General features: G+C 40.6%; 1 protein-coding gene across 1 annotated transcript in view; it reads right to left on the minus strand.

Annotated features, from left to right (window-relative positions):
- REV3L (REV3 like, DNA directed polymerase zeta catalytic subunit) overlaps positions 1-18585 on the minus strand; it is a 216269-nt gene that overhangs the window by 115890 nt on the left and 81794 nt on the right. Inside the window, exons 2-4 of the mRNA XM_059732984.1 lie at positions 9748-9937; positions 3541-3615; positions 1735-1895 (exon numbers count right to left, since the gene is read on the minus strand). Of these exons, the coding sequence (XP_059588967.1) occupies positions 1735-1895; positions 3541-3615; positions 9748-9937 (426 nt within the window). The remainder of the gene's footprint in view (positions 1-1734; positions 1896-3540; positions 3616-9747; positions 9938-18585) is intronic.

Consider the following 18585-nt stretch of genomic DNA (forward strand, 5'->3'; position numbering starts at 1 on the left):
GCAAAGAAGAGTTTTTCCAACTATTTGAGTTGGTTTAATAAAAGATAGCAATTTACCCAAAGAACCGTGTCTGCCTACTATAATGAGAAGCGTTTTTAAATTAAAAAGTTGTTTGTCAGTGAATTTAGATAAACTAGCTATAAAACTTCATGAACGTGACACTACAGTAAAGAACAACTTTTGGTTGATCTACAGCAGAAGTGGCAGATCAAATGCTGAAACATATTTAACTTAATGAAATTAATCAACCATCCTCTGATGAATTCCTCAACTAAGGATCCCTGTGATACAAGCTGAAGATGAAAAGATTTCTTTTACAACTTCTGGCCAGAGACCAGGTATATAACTCTAGTGACTTGATAATCAAACTACAACCAAAGGTAACATACCTATTTGCAGGGCAGATTGGAGTGTTGGGGGTGGGGTGGGAATGCAGTGGTACAATTGCACTTCCCTTTGATTCCTGCTCCACCCAAACTTTAAAACCAACTGCCTGGGAGGGGCAGTAGCATTTCTATTCAGGCAATGCTGAGAGAGATTCAAGTGACTTCATGGCTCATTATACTCAACCTGATTCCAGCTAAGGTCTCTTCATTCCATAAGTGTTAACCATACTCTCTCCTTTTTAATAGTTTTGTAGTTCCACTATTTAAACTATTCTTTCTTCAATTTTGCTGTGTAACCATTCCTGGTAATGTCTCTGTTGTATTTTATAGCCTACAGGCTACTTTTAGCTCTAGCTGAAAACTTTAACTCAGGTGCAATAATCTTAACTCAGGTGTAGAAATGACTGATAGTGAAGTATTGGAGGCACTGTGAAAACACTCAAGACAAGTAGATTTTGTTTTACAAATTTGACTATAAGGACTATAGGACTAAAGTCACTATCTTTTGACTACAATGACCATTTTGGCCTACTTTCTTGTGTTTTTTAAACTTTATATATAATCTAGCAAATTAGTGAACATTCTGATACCTATATTTATTTTTGCTTTGATGTTAAACTGAATAATCTAGTGCCAGGCTCTCAGCATAATCAGTAAAGCTTTTAGCTCCTCTTGCTAGGGTAATCTGATCCCAGTCTTTCCTGCCCAAGGGCAGGGGGGCTGGACTTGCTGATCTGTAAGGTCCCTTCCAGGCCCTAATAACTATGAAACTGGAGAAAAATATGTATCATGTTCTATGTGATAATGTAACAAACCATCTGCATCCCCATTTTGAAAAGCCTAGATCTACCCATGTCTGTTTGGACAATTATATAACAGATTACACATTTTAAGTGTCCATTTCCCCTTCTACTCTTCTCCCTGAGCTCTGGACACACATAAAAATAAGTACAAGAAGCATGAGCCATAGGAAGACTCTAAGAGAAAGCAAAGGTATTAAAATAATAGGCACATGGCACAATTAAGTCAATCTAAACTATGGCAAAATCTGATCTCTAAGGGTATGTACGTAAGAAGTTTGTTCCCCCCCCCCGCCATTTAAAGCGCTTTATTGCCGTGACTTAACAGAAGTGCACAACTTTACAGCAGTTTAAAAATAGTTACAACACTTTAAATTAACCCTTGTTAAACTGAGGTATTAAAATTTGAAACAGTGTATTTTACAGCATTTCAACAACATACAGTGCTTTAAAGTAACTTCTGTACGCTGGTGAATGGTGTGCTGTTTGAAAATGATGGTTCAAACCTACAGAATAAATTCTTTGGTTTTGAGAAATCAACACCTTACTTTTTCTCCTTGCCTTTCTGAATTTGACAGCAGCCAGGTTTATTAAATTCATTCCATACAGGTTGTAGTCTATAAAGAGTTGAAGGAGGTAGGGAATATGGGCTTCATGAGGCTGGTAAGATTTATTCATTATGGCTCCACCTTGCAGCAGCTCGCATACTCTAAAATTAAAAACAAATTAGACTATATTGAAAAGTAATTTGCTTTAAAATTCCAATAAATAAATTTTAAAGTTTTCCATTTAATTTTAGCAACAATATTAAAGCTACTAACTTCTTACTAAGTTTTGATTTAATAGATTTTCTTAATGAAATTGGTCTGTTATAACAACAACAACCACCCAGCATCTGAAAGTAAACACAAAGTTATAAGCTTACAGTTATAAAAATAATGCTACAGAACTAACATACCACAAAGCAGCAGTCCTAGGGTCTGACCTAAGACCCACAGGGAAATCTGACTTCAGTGGCCTTATGGAATGGAGGTTCCTAAAGAAATGCAGCGAGGCTGCTCCAATGCTTTTTATGAAACAGCAGCAGGCACTGACCCTGTTTGCAGCAAGGGGCAAACACTGCAGCACATTAATCAAGTCTGCTGGAGTGTGGTAATTATTGCGCTCCAGCAGACTCCAGCGTCACATGTATTAGCATCCCTGCACTGAAGAATGGCAGCAGGAGGGCTTGGCTCTTGAAGCTGCTCTAATTAATTACTCCCCACCCCAACACACACACACACACACACACACACACACACACACACACACACACACACACACACACACTCCTGAAGCATATCTGTAAATGTTCTGTATCTTCAAAAGTCTCCCCAGTTTCCTTTGCCATTTTAAAAACATGTAGATTCTTTTTTAATCTGTTACATACAAACAACGAGTTTTAATAAAGCAACCATTGTGAAGCATGACATACCTGCATACAAACTGATATTTAACTATCTGCATATTAAAAATACCATACATTTATCTGAATAATAATAAGTATGTGCTTAACTTATCTGAATATAAGAATTATGCCTATTCAAATGTGTTGGGTACATTTATTAAGACAACAAAAAACAATAAAAGGTTATTTCCAGAAACCAAAACTGGGACATTAATGGAAGGAACTATGGCAAAGTAATAGTACAATTCAAATATGAATAAACAAAAATTTCAATGCATGTTCCCATAGCAGATATAACAGTTATACAACACCTGCAGAAACCTTGCAAAATTCTATTAGACTATTCATACAATGTTAATAATGGTTGGATAATTTTCTGATCATAATTAAAGCTTCTGCGAGACTAACATAATTATATAAATGCTACATATACCCAAGGGCTTTTAGTTACTCAGGTATAAACACAGAATTTGCAGATTTTTGCAGTTGATCTCATCTTGATATTAGATTAAGAATTAATGTCAAGTTACCTGATTTTTCAAATAGATTTTAAATTCAGTGATCAATATGAAAGTTTGAAACATCTTAAATGTATCACATAATATCTGAAAGATTACTAAAACTCATTCCCATTTTAAAAGTTCATTGATTTAAGAGTTATTGCCTCAGGTGATTTTACCGTTTTTAAACTGCAGACTACTAACCACAGCCACATGTCAGGTCCCTTACGTTAAGTTATTCCTTAAGTAAGACTATGGAGAGACACACTTAAACATAGATATTTTCTTAAGTATTTTCTTATGAGGGATCAAAATTAGTACCACTGTTTTAGTTTAAAATTACTTCCTAAGAAGGCATGGAATGTGTTCATACAGCACAGGGAGAGTTACAGGGGGATTTATTTTACCTTTTCACCATTGCAGGATCATAGAGATAGATCTTCATAAACCGTCTCTCCTTTTCATGATAGCCATAAAAAGGCCTACGGCAGAAAAAAAAAATCAAAACAAATATTAAGCTGTTAGAATTGTTGAAGGGATTTAGCATTTGAGCAAGCTTAACACGTTAAAAATTCAGAAATTGCCATTAAGAATAACACACAGGATAACCAAAATATATATCCTGCCACCCTAAAAAACATTTTATTCCAAATACACTGTTTAACATGAAATTCCCATGAATATAACTTCATTTTGCATAATCCCAACTCCAACCTAATATAGAATTTGATAGGTAGTAGCAAGGTATTTTGCTTGGCACATGCACCTTGGGGTGGGCGGCTGGGAGCCACAATGGGCCTGATCCTTGTGCCAGTGCAGCCCAGGTTCTGTGGGCTGCAGCCTGGACCAACTGTGGCAGGCAGCTGGGAAGCTGCAAGCAGCTGTGCTTTTGAGCCCTGGCCCAGCTTGGTGGTGGTGGTGGGTGCACGCACACCTCAGAGCAGACAGCGGGAAAGGGGCTGGGGCTGCAGTGCCAGAGCAAGGATCAGGCCCCTCACAGCTCCTTTGCTGTCTGCCGAAGGCACACCAACATCTTACAAGTTGAGGTTGCAGGTGTTTTTGGCACTCTGCCCAAAAAAGTTGCTGACCCCTGGTCTAATGCATATAAAATGCATGCTACAGGTATAGTTGTGAGCATATTGATGTTTTGTGAATTGCATAACAAATTATATATTTACATATTACTATATTGCAATTGTATAGTTATGTTAAAGTCTCTGAGACAGACACAAGAAACAAAGCACTAGCCTTTGGAATGTAATGAGCATATGCAAATGTGAAATCTGCAGTGCATGCTAGCTTGTGAAGTATGTTTGATTGAGAAAGAACTTAATTTATGGGGCAGTGAGCACCATCCATCCAGTGTATAGGAAGCTAGATGAAGATAAGGAACCCTTTTTAGCAACCAAACTTTTCCCAGAGTGTTAAATCTTGTGAAATTGGCATATCCAAAGTACTACAAAGGAACTGATTTAAATTGGTTCTCAAGGGCCCAACAAACTAAGCTTCTCCAGAGTTCCAGCTTTTACCCTAGACTGCGGTGCTCAATCCCTGGCTCAGGAAGCCACGGCATCCAGCCTGCAGGACTCGCCACAGGTTGGGAATAGCAGTAGGGAACAGTATCAACCAATACTGTCACCCTTCCCCACTGCCAAATTCCCAAGCCCTGCATGGCCAGATCAGGGCCCAGTCACACCCTCTTCCCCCATGCAGCCAGACAGGGGCTGGGGTGCCCTCCAACCCATTCTGCGGGGCTAGATCAGGCTCTGCCAGACCTGTCCCACATGCTAGATCGGGCCCATCAACTGGATCCAGCCCAAAGAGGGACTGGACACTGCCCATCCAGCCTGCACGGTCAAAAAAGATTGAGCACCACTGTCCTAGACCGTAAGCGTTAGATCTTCAAACCCTGATGTTGGGAACAGACTTGGAAAGAAACAAATTTCTTACCTCTGCATTCAGTCACCCCAGTAAGAAGGCAGAGAAAGAAAACTTCATAAAAGGAGATGTGTACCTTTGTCCTTTTATCCTGTCTTGTCCCATCTCTTCTGCTATGATAATCTATTCATTTTATGCTGTTCAAATTCATTTCCACTTGGGTCATCTGAACAATCCTCTTTAATTTAAAGAATTTTTTGGCAATGAGGTGCATTCAGCAGGGTTCAGTTGGTTAACTGGCCATTAACCAACTGACTCTCTCTTTTAGGTAGCTACTACAGGACATTCCTTTCCAGAATCTTGAACGTTCAGTTTTGTAACTGCTGTTCACCAAAAGCAGTTCTTTGTACAAATAAAAAACTATGGCTGCAAATAGTTGTTGCCCTTGTGCCACCATAAAAAAATTATGGCAGCACAGAACCTGAGGGAACAGACATCCCTGACCCTTGTCATGCCCCAAATATGGTGGTATAATGATTCCTAGTAAACAATTTGTGCTACCTTTTTGGAATAGATGTCTGCTCATTTATGATGCAAGAGCACAGGCAACCCTGGGATTGACTGCACTTTACAGCTGCTCTAGGCAGGTGTTCCTAGGGTTTCAGGGGCCTGATCCTAGATGCCCTGGGTTCCTGGCCCCGATCCAGGGGTACCTCAGGGAATCCTACGAGTTCCTTGCTCCATGCCTGCAAGATGTGTACCTTGAGTACTCCCCCACAAGGGTTCCAGGGTGTGTTTCATGCTGTAGGGCAAACATATTCCTTTGCTCTGCAAAACAAAAAGCATGCCCTCGGATCCTCTGCAGAGGAATATCTGGGACACGCATCTGCAAGCACAGACCAGGATATACATGGGGTTCTCTTGCTCTTCAGTGTGAAATGTATGCCCTGGGATTCCCTGCAGGGGAATTACTGGGGCGCACATCTGCAAGCACAGAACAAGGAATGTATGGGATTCCTCATGGACAGTAGCCCACAGGGCTGGGCCCTGAAGCCCTGGGAGCAAGAGGCCAAATCCTATTGGACAATGGCCCCAGGAAACATCTATCTCTGCTAATCAATCACATCAGCTGTACCATAACACATCCTGGCACAGATGATCCCACCACAAAAATGACATTTGTTTGTAGCCTATATAAATTCAGTATTTAAAATTACAGGAAATTTTTGACCATCTGTTCCTCAGTCCCTTGCATATAAAATACAGATAACACTACTACATCTCAAAAGGGTACTGGAAAACATGACTGTTTGAGAAGCACTCTAGTATTATAGGTATGGACAAAACTGCTTTAAAATGGGAGGTGGAGCTGCTGCATGGAGTGCATGTCAGTTGTAACAATCTGTTACACTGGCATGATTTTGAAACTATGGAAGTTATTTAAATAATCCTCACTTTTATGAGAACGAAAAAAACAGTAGTTTTGCTACACTTGCTACATTGGTAGCAATATCAAAGGACACAACTGTTACATTTGTCTGTACCCTGTACATGCCATAAGAAAGTCTGTAAGAGCAGCAAATCTGTATTGCAAGCAGGGTGTGAACAGGATACAGAAAACAACAATTAATATATTACTAATTGAACAAAAGTATCTAAAAACATAGTCATAGCCATAGTCATTCTAAACTGTGAGGATTACATAAAGGAAGCCAACAGACAGCTCTCTGACACCACCTACTACAAAGAACTACAAGAAGATCCTACTCCCCCTTTTACCAAAAAACTCAACAATACCATCAAATCATTTCTACCAAGATTACAAGAAAAACTACAGACCTTGATCCCCCCGCTACCTAACCCAGGGACTTTTTACATGCTCCCTAAAATCCACAAACAAGGGAACCCTGGCAGACCTATCATATCCAACCATGGGACCCTAACTGAGGAAATATCAGGTTTTGTTGAATCCATCCTAAAACCGCTTGTCACCCACAGAGCAAGTTTTGTCCAAGACACCACAGACTTGCTACGGAAACTTAAAAACATAGACCACCTTCCCAGCAACACACTCCTAGCCACCATGGACGTTACCAGCCTATACACCAACATCCCACACCAGGATGGCATCCATGCCTGCCTTACATATCTACAGGAACAAGATTACAACTCAGAATACAGACCCAAAGATATCACTGAGCTTATACACTTCATCCTAACACACAACAATTTCACTTTTAATAATCAACACTTCCTCCAGATGATGGGAACAGCTATGGGCACTAAAATGGCCCCACAGTATGCCAACCTTTTTATGAGCCACCTGGAAGAAGACTTCCTCAAGAACTGCACCATCAAACCCTTGCTGTACTTACGATATATCGATGACATCATCATTTGGAGTGAGAACCTGGAATCTCTAATTGAGTTCCACCAGAAATTCAACAGTCACCATCCCTCCATCCGACTTTCTTTAGAATACTCCAACACCAACATCCCCTTTTTAGACACAAGGATCAGTATCCAGAAGGGTAAAACACAGACCACAGTATACAAGAAACCCACAGACCAACATACATATCTGCACAGAACCAGCAATCACTCAAAACACACCAAAAAAGCTGTGATATACAGCCAAGCCCTCAGATACCGCCGCATTTGTACTGAAGAGAACACCCGGGATTGCCACCTCACCAATCTTAAAAAGGCTTTCACCCAGCAAGGACACTCCTCCAGAGAGGTAGATCGCATGTTTGAAAGAGCCACCTGGATACCACGTGAAGAACTGCTGCAGTACAGAAGAAAAACACCCACAAATCGCACGCAGCTGGTTATGACCTATCACCCATCCCTTGAACCTGTATGGAAAATCCTCAAAAAATTGCAACCCATATTAGAAAAAGACCCTATTCTTAAAAAGATCTTCCCAGAGCCACCCATCCTAGCCTTCAGACAAGCACCGAACCTTGCCAACCTCATCACCAGAAGCAAACTTCCTCAACCCCAGAACACACCAAAAGGATCCAGACCATGCCATGACAAGAAATGCAAAACCTGCCCCCACATCTCCACCACCTCCACTATTACTACACCCCACAACAGAGCCATCAGCATCCCAGGATCTTACAGCTGCACCTCCAGGAATGTAGTATACCTCATCCAATGCACCAAATGCCCTGATGGAAGATATGTAGGAGAGACCAAACAACAACTGCACACCAGAATGAACACACACCGGAAATCCATCAAAGAGAGAAACACCCAATTACCGGTGGGGGCACATTTCTCACAGGAGGGCCACTCTCTCTCCAATCTCTCAGTCCTGATCCTCAAGGGAAATTTATACAACACATCTCAGAGACAAGCCTATGAGCTCCATTTCATCAACCTGCTGGATACTAGAGATCAGGGACTAAACATAGACATTGGATTTTTGATACATTACAGTCTGCCTGGCAACTGACTCCCCAGCCCAGCCCCTGGCTTGTTTACTTTTCATTCCATCCAGGAAGAGCACACACCAACTGCTGCAGCTTCCTTAGCCTGACGAAGGGTTTTTGAACCCGAAAGCTTGCTTAATAACTATTCTCCAACCATTTGGGTTGGTCTAATAAAAGATATCAAATTCACCCAAGGAACCTTGTCTGCCTAAAAACACTGACACACTCTTCCTCAATCAGTGAGAAATTAGTCATTAATGAAATGATCACAATATCATAATGCATATGCACAAAGACAGCAGGAAAGTCATGAGACTAAACTTTGCACGATGGTAGCTTGGTGGGATTTCCAGCTGGGGAGAGACTTCCTAAGGAGGTTTCTGCAGGAGCCCTAGATCAGATAGGGACCTACTCAAATTGCAGTTTTGCAATTTTCACAGAAACCATGGAAAACAGCAGTTTCTACAAACACCGCAAAAAACTGTAGCTTCCATGGGATCACCAGGAAACAAACAAACTTACTAAAAATAAAATGCTGGCTCTCTAGTGGGAGCCAGCAGCTGCTGTGGCCTTAGCTCACAGTCTACTGGGTAGGGGAGAGGGAGAAGAGAATAGGGGAGCCAGCAGCATGAAGGGGAGGAAATGAAGCATGAAGGATGCTGGGTGCTGCCTCCTCCCTCTGCCACTGATTGGCCAAAAGGGCTGCCTTTTGTGCAGTTCTGTGCCTCTCCACCAAACAGCAATGAAGGGTGGGCTACAAGGGCCCCTTGGCCAATCAGCAAGGGGGGCAGGATGACTCACCACAAAAATGGTGCTAAGAGCAGCCTCCAATTTTTTTTTTTTTTTTTTTTTTTTTTTTTTTTTTTTTTTTGCCTTGGCATGCTTTAAGTAGATCCCTAACTACAGAGTACCTGGGCTGGGGCTCTTCACACCAAGCAAATAAATGGAAGGAGCCTCTTTCCATGAGTGACAATGGCAGAAGCCCTAAGAGGCTTTAGAAAATGCTAGGCAGCAGGATGTAGGTTTTGGGAAAAAACCTACAACACTTTAAAGTAGCAAGAGATTGAAGGAAATATGGAAAAAGCCTCATTTTTATTTCTGTTGATATTGAGTTATTTTAATAAATCAGATCCCAAACAGGATTGCTATTAGATCCATACGTGCATGTGTATGCCTACGTATGGGAAGGTACCGGCAAGTTCAATGAGACAGTAGACTCACCAGATGCCAAGCCAGTTAAGCCATGTCTTTTTATTTATAAAACAAATTAAATATAACAGTCTAGGTAATACTTACATTCCAGACACTAATGATACTTTGAAAACATGTTGAACAGTAGAAGATGGATTGCCTAAAGCCACATTAAGTGCTCTGTCAATGCTGAACGCCACTTGACGAAGATAGTGTTCTGACTGCTGTCCGTAACCATCATATGGTACATAGAGGTAAGGAAAGATACCGTGTATGTGAAGACAAGTCTTCTGACCTAGAAAGAAAAAAAAGGAGCCAACTTAGCAGCTTTTTCAAATAAGCTACACAAGGTAAAAATATTCTGCAGAGTAAACCAACCAATGTGAATATGCAACACAAATCACTTCAGTCACTATTAGACTGAAAGCTAAAATGTAGTATAAGTCTTTAGTCAGACAGCTACCACCTGTTTAATAACTGAGAAATGAAGTATCTGATAATCAATAATAATAAACAAAGCTTACCAAATAAAGAATTTCCCCATAACCCTTCACTTACCTACCAGTTGGGAGCTCTGCCCTGCAGCACAGCTGACTGAAATAATGTTTTTTCATATTAAAAGATTCTTCTTTGTTAGAAGAATGCAAGAAATCATTTTTTTGAGGAATAATTTTCCAGGAAGGCATCTGGAAATTGTTTATAAAAATGTTTCTGCATTGAATAGTTCCCTCTATTTTATTTTCCCCCTCCTCAGGCTACTAGGATAGTCTAACCCAGTGGCGCTCAACCCTCTGGCCCTGTAAGCTGGCTGAGTGGCCCAGAGCCAGTCTGGATCCCGCGTGGGTTGGTGCACAGGACTGATCCACTGGTACAGTTTAGTGTGCAGCTGAGTGCACGAGGCCAGGCTGGCACATAGGTCTGCCTGCAGGTCTGGAAATTCAGTGGTGAGGGAATGGTGGCACCACTAACTGCTGCAGCTCTGGAAGCTGCAACAATTAATGCTGTCACCACGCCCTCACTACCAAATTTCCAGACCTATGGGGAGCCCCACAGGCCACATGAACCAGATTCAGCTTGTGGGTCACAGGTTGAAAACCACTGGTCTAATGCATACAACATTTGAAGCAAGGGGGCATAAACACACAATAAGGCTATGGGCACATGAACCAGGTACTGCAGGTTACATATTTGTAAGGTACAGAGTACTTCACATGCATGCCGATGATACATGGTACTACCTTGCCATAAAGGTCTACAGGATAACAGCATGAATACCAACTTCAAAGCACCTTACACACTGCAAATCCCCATCCTCATTTACCTTTGTGAGCCCATACTCTAATGGAAAAACCCTATGTGTATTTTACAATAACTTACTTGAAGAAACCCAGTCAGTGCTGCCCGTGACATTAGTATGCTTATTTCTAGAGGTATTTCCCTATACATGAAAAATCCACTGACAACACCATTGATTTAAATACTTCAGATGTGTATTTTGAAAATGAACATCTTAAGTTCAAAATAATTACTAAATTCATACAACTGATCTTTAAAGTAGTTTTTGAAAAAATAGAAAGAAATGTTGAGTCTTTTAAAAAAGCTATAGAAACACTTGTTATCCTCTAATCAAAAACAAAAAGACAGAATATTGCTATTTGAGGATCTGATTTTGAAGATATGAAACATCCTACAGGTTTGATGTCTCCCCAGTAAGACCTGGAAAAATTAAGTTTGTGCATCTCAAATCCAGCATCTTTGTGCATCTTTTAAATCTCAGAATTCTCACATTTCTCCCCGCACAGAATATAAACTAAAAGCAAGTAAACAATTGGTCCTCTATACTTTTGATAAAGACACCTACTTTTTATCCAGTGTATTTGAATTAGTTCTGGTCAGAAGGCAACAGAGTAATTTATTTATATTGGTGCCAATTTTAAACCAAAAACAAAGAACCAATTTATTCTTCGGTCTTTAAATCTGACATAACATTGCTTTATCTAGAATGAAAATGATATATAAAAAAATTCAACTATTTATATTACTTTGAATGTAACCTTCAACTAAAATGAACTCTTTTTGATGTGTTACATAATTGTATTTTACAGACAGAAAACAAGATGTTAAATAGTCAGAGTAAGAACATCATGCCCAGGAATCTGAGAATTCAAAAGAGGAGAGGTAAGATTTGCATTAGGGAAAATCCACACTTCAGAAGGTGCCGTGCAGATAAAGGACCCTTGTTAATAGAAACCTGGGTATGCTGATACTGGATGGCTCTACTTTTGCTAACATATCCTATTCCAAAAAGATCCCTGTAAAGTAACCACTGGCAGGAGACATTATTTGTACAGTATTTTTCTCAGGTATGTTGCATCATGCAATTTAAGTCTTTAGTTTTCATATTTGAAAAGGTGAAAGAAATTTAAGACACCATGTTGCATAGGGATAGAACAACAGTGACTTAAGATTCATCCTCCACTGTAATACTCCAGGTGGCTACCAGAGATCTAGAGAACTACAAATTCTGATGCTATAGAAGCATCTGTATTTTAAGCGCACAACTTGCTCCAAATTCATTTCTAAATGAACAAGGGATGATTGATTTTACTCAATAAATGGCACATTTTTCTGGTCTGCTTCATTCCTTCTCCAAAACAAATCAAATACAACTTCTACCAGTGAAGATAAAAACTCTTCGCTGTTATATCAGGGGAGGCAATTATTTTGGGCAGAGGGCCGCTTACTGAGTTTTAGCAAACTGTCAAAGGCCGCATGGGTAGCCTCACCCCTTGACAAGTGCCCCATCCCTGGTCACCATCTTGGGAATGGAAGTCCCACCCCTTAACCCCTGACCTTTGTCAGCAGGAGTCCCTCCCCTTGCCCCCTGAAGTACTTAGTTCAGCAAGGGGTTTTGCCAGCTCAGAACCAGAAAAATATCAAATTATATTCTAAAAAAAATCAAACATCTACAACATCCATTAATTTGATTTCAAAAAATATTTTTGTCCTGATTTACATGCGTTTGTGTAGTGTACACAGAGATGACTGCACAATATCTTAAAATGAAGTCTTATGCTTGTATACTGTGGGGGGGTAGGTATAGGTCTGTGGGCGTGTGTGCGGGTGGGTACAAGGGGAGGGTGGCTGGGGTTGTGCAGTGCCAGGGGAGGTGTGGATGCATGTGTATGGTGGGGTGTACATGTGGAACTCATCCTATGTCACCCCACACACACACACACACACACACACACACACACACACACACACCCTCCCCTCAGTGTGATCCCGTGCTCTAGGGAAGCAGCTAGGAGCCACAGCAACCTGGGTGGGGGCAGAAAAGCAGGGAACTGGCTATGGGTAGGCAGGGCTGGGCTGCTCAAGCCTGGAAGCCTGCTGAGAGCTCCCTCTGGGTCCTACTGCCCCTGGCTCCTGTCAGCTTTGACAGGGAGCCAGGGTAAATAAATATTAATTCACTAAATTTTTTAGGGGCTCCATGGGCCAGATAGAATGGCTTGGTGGGGTTGATTTTGCCTGCCCCTGTGTTATATTATATTAGCATTTAACTGAAATTGCGATAGATTGTGATGTACCTGTACTATAAGAGAGTAATAGGCAGCAAGGTTTGTCCTATTTTCCCCAGTATGTTAAGCTTTAGAATGGCTAAGTTATATAAATGCTAGAGGAGAAGGAGAAGGGAGGAGGAGGATGTTCAAGATAAACAGCAGAAAGAAATATTTTCATTTATTCCAATAAGAGTTCTCTACTTTTCCCTAGCATAACAAGTATAACGTGAGTGGAGGTGTCATTTGACAGTTTACCTCCATGGTGTGTTAAAGGTATCACTTCTCTGGCAGCAGGCAAATTCAATCCCTGTGCCCACTGAGTTTTTCTTCCCTTGCTACTGACACAGGGAATGAAAATTTAAAATCAAGCCTCCGAGGTTTAGAAAAAGACCATGGTCATTAGCAAAAAAATGGCCATTAGAAAGAAGACAGGAAATCAACAGTCCATTTCACAGACTTCTACAAAGACACCAAACAACAAACCAGGGAAATTACTAACTGGGTTGGATGTGCATCTATGAACTTGAGCTGACAACTCTGAGATTTCTAGATGCTACATTTTAACTGTGTATGAAATGTTTTTCCCATCAAAAGTTCTGGTTTTGATACATAAGCATTTTCTAATAAAAACATTTCATTAAAAAATCCCCATTTTTATCCTACCTATACGTGCTATGCATACATGCCACTTAAGTAACATACAACATGTCAGATATGACAGTATGAACAAATTAAGTGACACCACCAAGGCTGGCTGTGAAGATAAGTAATATTAAAAAACAGTAGGTTAGATTGACCAGAACATATATTTTGTTAAAATTAACAGTTAACTCCCAGTTTAGAGTTAGAATTATTGTAGCTTCTTCCAGGTAGTAAATGGGTTTAAGGAATTATTCCTTCAATGTGTGGCAGGCATTCCCAAGGCACATCCTTCATATGTTCCTTTCATTAAGGCTTCCCCAAAGCTAGGGTAAATTTTAGCTGCCCATTTAGGACAGTTTTGTAGCCTGTTTGACTGAAAGTTGCACAAATAGTCTGGGGGTAAAAATCTGGGCCAAAATTCCAATGTCCATGAAAGCATGTCTCTTGACCACATACCAAGCTAGCATACCTTGTTTGAAGGCACATAGTTCCTCATTTCAAATAAGGTTTGATAAAAAATCTAAATATTTCATATTTTTTAATTTAGTCATTTAAAATAATATTGTTTTTCTATTTAAAATAAAATCTGAAAACAATGCAAAGTTATATTTTATAAATATTATAATTATATTTAAACATTTTATACTGTTTAGAATATTTAGAGTCTCAACATTTAAAAAAAAAAAAAGCAAGCTGAATCCAAAAGCCTCTATCAAAAATGAGTTATAGCTTGCATGCTTTTTTTATATAAAAAAAAAAGAGGACCAGGAGAAAAACATCTGCCATATTTACTCAAATCGAAGATGAGGTGCCCCCTCACCCCCTCCATTCAACAGGGACAACCCCCCGCCCTCCCACCCCCAGTACTGCTGGGCCAGGCCGGGGCCAGGGTATTCACATTCTCTCTGGTCTGGGACAGAATGGGGCCAGAACCATGACTGACAGTAATGACTGACTGACTGACAGCTGGGGGGCAGGGTGGAAGGGCAGAACCCACAGGCACCACAGGGGAAGGCAGCAGGTACTAGAGGGAACAGGCAGTCAAGGGTGCAGGCACGGCAGGGCAGGGGCAACAAGTGATGGGGGTGGGATAGGGGACAAGAGGTGGGGAATAGGCCATTTGTTCCCCCCCATGGCATTGGGGGAGGCAAATTTAAAGACGACCCGCCAATAAATTCTATTTATGGAATATTACAACAAAATGTATACATTTTTCATATATGAAATCTAAATATTGGAGAGTGGTGCTAAATTCAAAATTGCCTTGATTCAGGTACATAAACTAATGTTTGAGTCCAAGCATTACAAATACGTTACAATATCATGTGCTGCATTCAGGACTTGATCCTGTGGAGGAAACTGTGCTATGGGGTGCAAAGCTCCAGAAGCTACTATCATTTAGCTCATTTTAGGATCAAATTCTAGTAACAACCTCAATTCATGCTTGGCATACATCATGACCAATAAGTCAGCTAGTAAATAAGCCTTATCATATACCATTTGCCATTTTCTAGCACAGTAAAATGTAAAATAAGAACCTGAAAATAGAATCATTTAAAAAAAATGTATGCAGTTATAGCACACCTCCTCTTAGAGAGCATCCAGATGAGCGAGTATGTGCGGTATGCACGTGCAAGTGTTCCCCACACTACTAATTTGCAGCATAGGCAGTTTGGCACGGGGAGATTCTGGTGTAAAAAAACCTCGTGCCTAGAAAAGGTGGGGTGGCACACATGGCAGCAGTGCACACCACCCAAAACTGGAGCCTGGCCAGTCACGAGTCACACTCCAGCTGCCAGTCAGGCTCTCTGCTGCAGGATCGCTGAGACTGCAGCTCCTGGAGAACCACTACCCCAGATAAGGCTGCTGGGACCAGTTCAGGTGCTGACCCCAGGCTCCCCCACCCCACCCCACCCCACCCCACTTGCCATGTGCCAGAATACATGTACATAGGCATTACTCTGATTCCAAAAAACAGTACCAAATCTAGTATAAAGACTCTGCTCAGCTGAAACTTTGTTTTAGTTGTTCTAGTAAGCAATGAGAGTACACTGTTCTTTAGAAAGTAACTGAAACAAACAGAAAAGTTCATTAAGTTGAATATAAATTTTGAAACAGGTTGATTTAAATTGAGACAACTTGTAGTACTGCTGCATATGATCAATTGAAATAGCTTCAACAATTCTGGAACAAGGGACAGATGGGGTTGGTTTTTTTTTTTAATTGAGGTTTCTTTAAAAAAAAAAAACAAACAACATTACTGCCACTGAATTTCTTTGCCAAATTTTATGTATTTGTACAGATCATGTTTATAATATTGTAATTATCAACTCCTGCAATAAATTCTGCCCATACTTAGAAACTGTTTGAACAACAGAATAGGTCTCAAATTTTTTATATTACTCATGTATAATGTGCTTAGTATTAGTCATACCCCAGAGCAGAAGAAAAAGTAAAGAATCTGGATCCAATTTTTATGGCAAATATTAGGAAGGAATAAACACCATTTGGATAGAAAACTTTTCTGCTTGCCATTTTGGGTGACAGCTAATTATTAGCAGGGTGTTCATGATATAGGATGTCAGTCTATGTGGTTGCAGTGGACCTAGGATTTAGGGAATGGTAAAATACTCAAGCTTCCTTTCATTTTATATTTTAGGTTTCCTAGAATACCCTATTTGGAAACAAACTAGTTTCTCAAAGTATCCTATGAAGTTTTAATGCTGGGTCTCCAACGAAGTGGAACGCATTTTCCAATGTTTGCATTTGCCTTCAATTTGAAACAAAGCATGTAACTTTACATTAACTATAAGACTAACAGCCATTTTTAGCTTTCACAGTGCCTATAATTCATTTTTATATATGGTATGATAACCTTTATATAATAATTGTGTTAGCATGTACTTGTGTAGCTGAACACCTAACCATATTTTCTCATGTACGACACACCCTCAAGTAAGACATGCACCTCATTTTTGAAGGGAGAAGGTAGAAAAAAAAAAAAAGATTTTTCCACAGTCCTCGCTGACTGTGTGACAAAGCAAGTCTTCCTGAAACAGTGGCACTCCAAGAGACTGGAGGAGCAAGGCAGCAGGGACAACCTAGTGCATCAGGACAGCAACAACGCTAGGCCCCAGACCCTTGCAAAACTGTTACTTCTTTCTTGCAAATAGTTCTTTATTAGGGGTGTGCGAAACAGGCCAGATTAGATTTGGATTCAGCCCGAATTGGGGACAATGATCCAATTTGTTGATTCGGATCACTGTCCCTGAATCCAAATCTGCAGATTTGATGCCGATTCAGAGAATCAGCAATTCGGCCATAGACACAGCTTTAAATGTTTTTTCCACATACCTTGAGGTACCAGGCATGGCTCATGAATGCTGAGATGGTGGGCGGATGGAGTGTCCCACAGGAGGGCGGGGGAGTCCCTTTCGTGCTTGGCGGTGAACCCGGAAGAAGATCGACCGTGGGGGGACCCCAGGTGCCCCTCAAGATCCAAGAGGCACGAGTCGCTGAGCCGGGGGAGGGGTGGGAGCAGGGGGGCACCCGCGTGCTCCCTGACAGAGCTGGAAGTGCTTCTGGTCCACTTCCAGGTCTGCTGTCAAGCATGCTGGGGACCCCCCCGCACTCCTGTGGGACGCTCCATCCACCCCACCATGTCAGCATTCACAAGTTTCCTGGTACCTTGAGGTATGTAGACAAAACATTTAAAGCTGTGTCTATGTCCGAATCTCCAAATCTATTCAGAGAATTCCAGTTCGATTTGGAGAGATTAAAGGGTCCCCTGATTCAATTTGGAGATTCGGCTATCGAATCGGGCCGAATCTCTGCCAAACCGAATTAGCGACCAAAGCTTTGCACAGCCCTATTCTTTACATAAGTGCCTGTAAATAATAAAGTGTTGTTTCTAAACCACAAGCCTCATCAAGGCACTATAGACTACATACAAAAGCTCACTTGCCCTGAGCCAGTTCAACTGTTCCTTCGGACACAAGCTACAGTGCTCAGCTAATAGCTAGGGCTGTGAGACATAACACAGGATGGCAATCACTAGAGGCAGGCAGACACTGCTCTGTTCCAGCTTCCCCACTTAAAATATGCACCCTGATTTTGGAAGGCTGACTTGGTGGAACAAGTTGCGTGTGATATGTGAGCAAATACAGTAATAAGGCTTTAAGAAAATATAATACATGAAGTCTATTTTGAAACCTGGTCCAAATAAGACTCTTGAGAATTGTTTCCCCCCACCCCTCCCCATATCAACACAAATAAAAGTTTAATGCTGGGTACTTGTAGCCAAAAGAGAAAGCAATAGCCTGCAAAATGAAAAAAGTTTCTGTTCTTTTAACACAGATAGCTATGCATGTGTTGAGACATAAATGGAACAATACACCTTGAATTTATAAAAAAAATATTTACCTCATGATCTCACCAAAAAAAAAAGAGGATAAATCAAGCTATGTTTAGAAAAGGTAAGCTGTATAATCTAAACTAATTTTAAAAAGCTTTAAATTATAGACAGTTACTATAAAAAAACCATCTGTAACCTAAGATTTGATTTATTTATTTCAATTGCAGCTATTTATCAACATTTATTCTTAGTCTAAATGTAATTTTATAATTCAGTAAGAAACTTCTAGGTAGGGTTTACTTCTTTATACCCCTTTCCTTTACCCTTTAAATAAAAGTGCAAAAACTTCAACTGAATGGAGACTTAATCTACAGAAAGCATATG

The sequence above is a fragment of the Alligator mississippiensis genome, chromosome 1, assembly GCF_030867095.1.
Source record: "Alligator mississippiensis isolate rAllMis1 chromosome 1, rAllMis1, whole genome shotgun sequence".
Classification (NCBI taxonomy): Eukaryota; Metazoa; Chordata; order Crocodylia; family Alligatoridae; genus Alligator; species Alligator mississippiensis.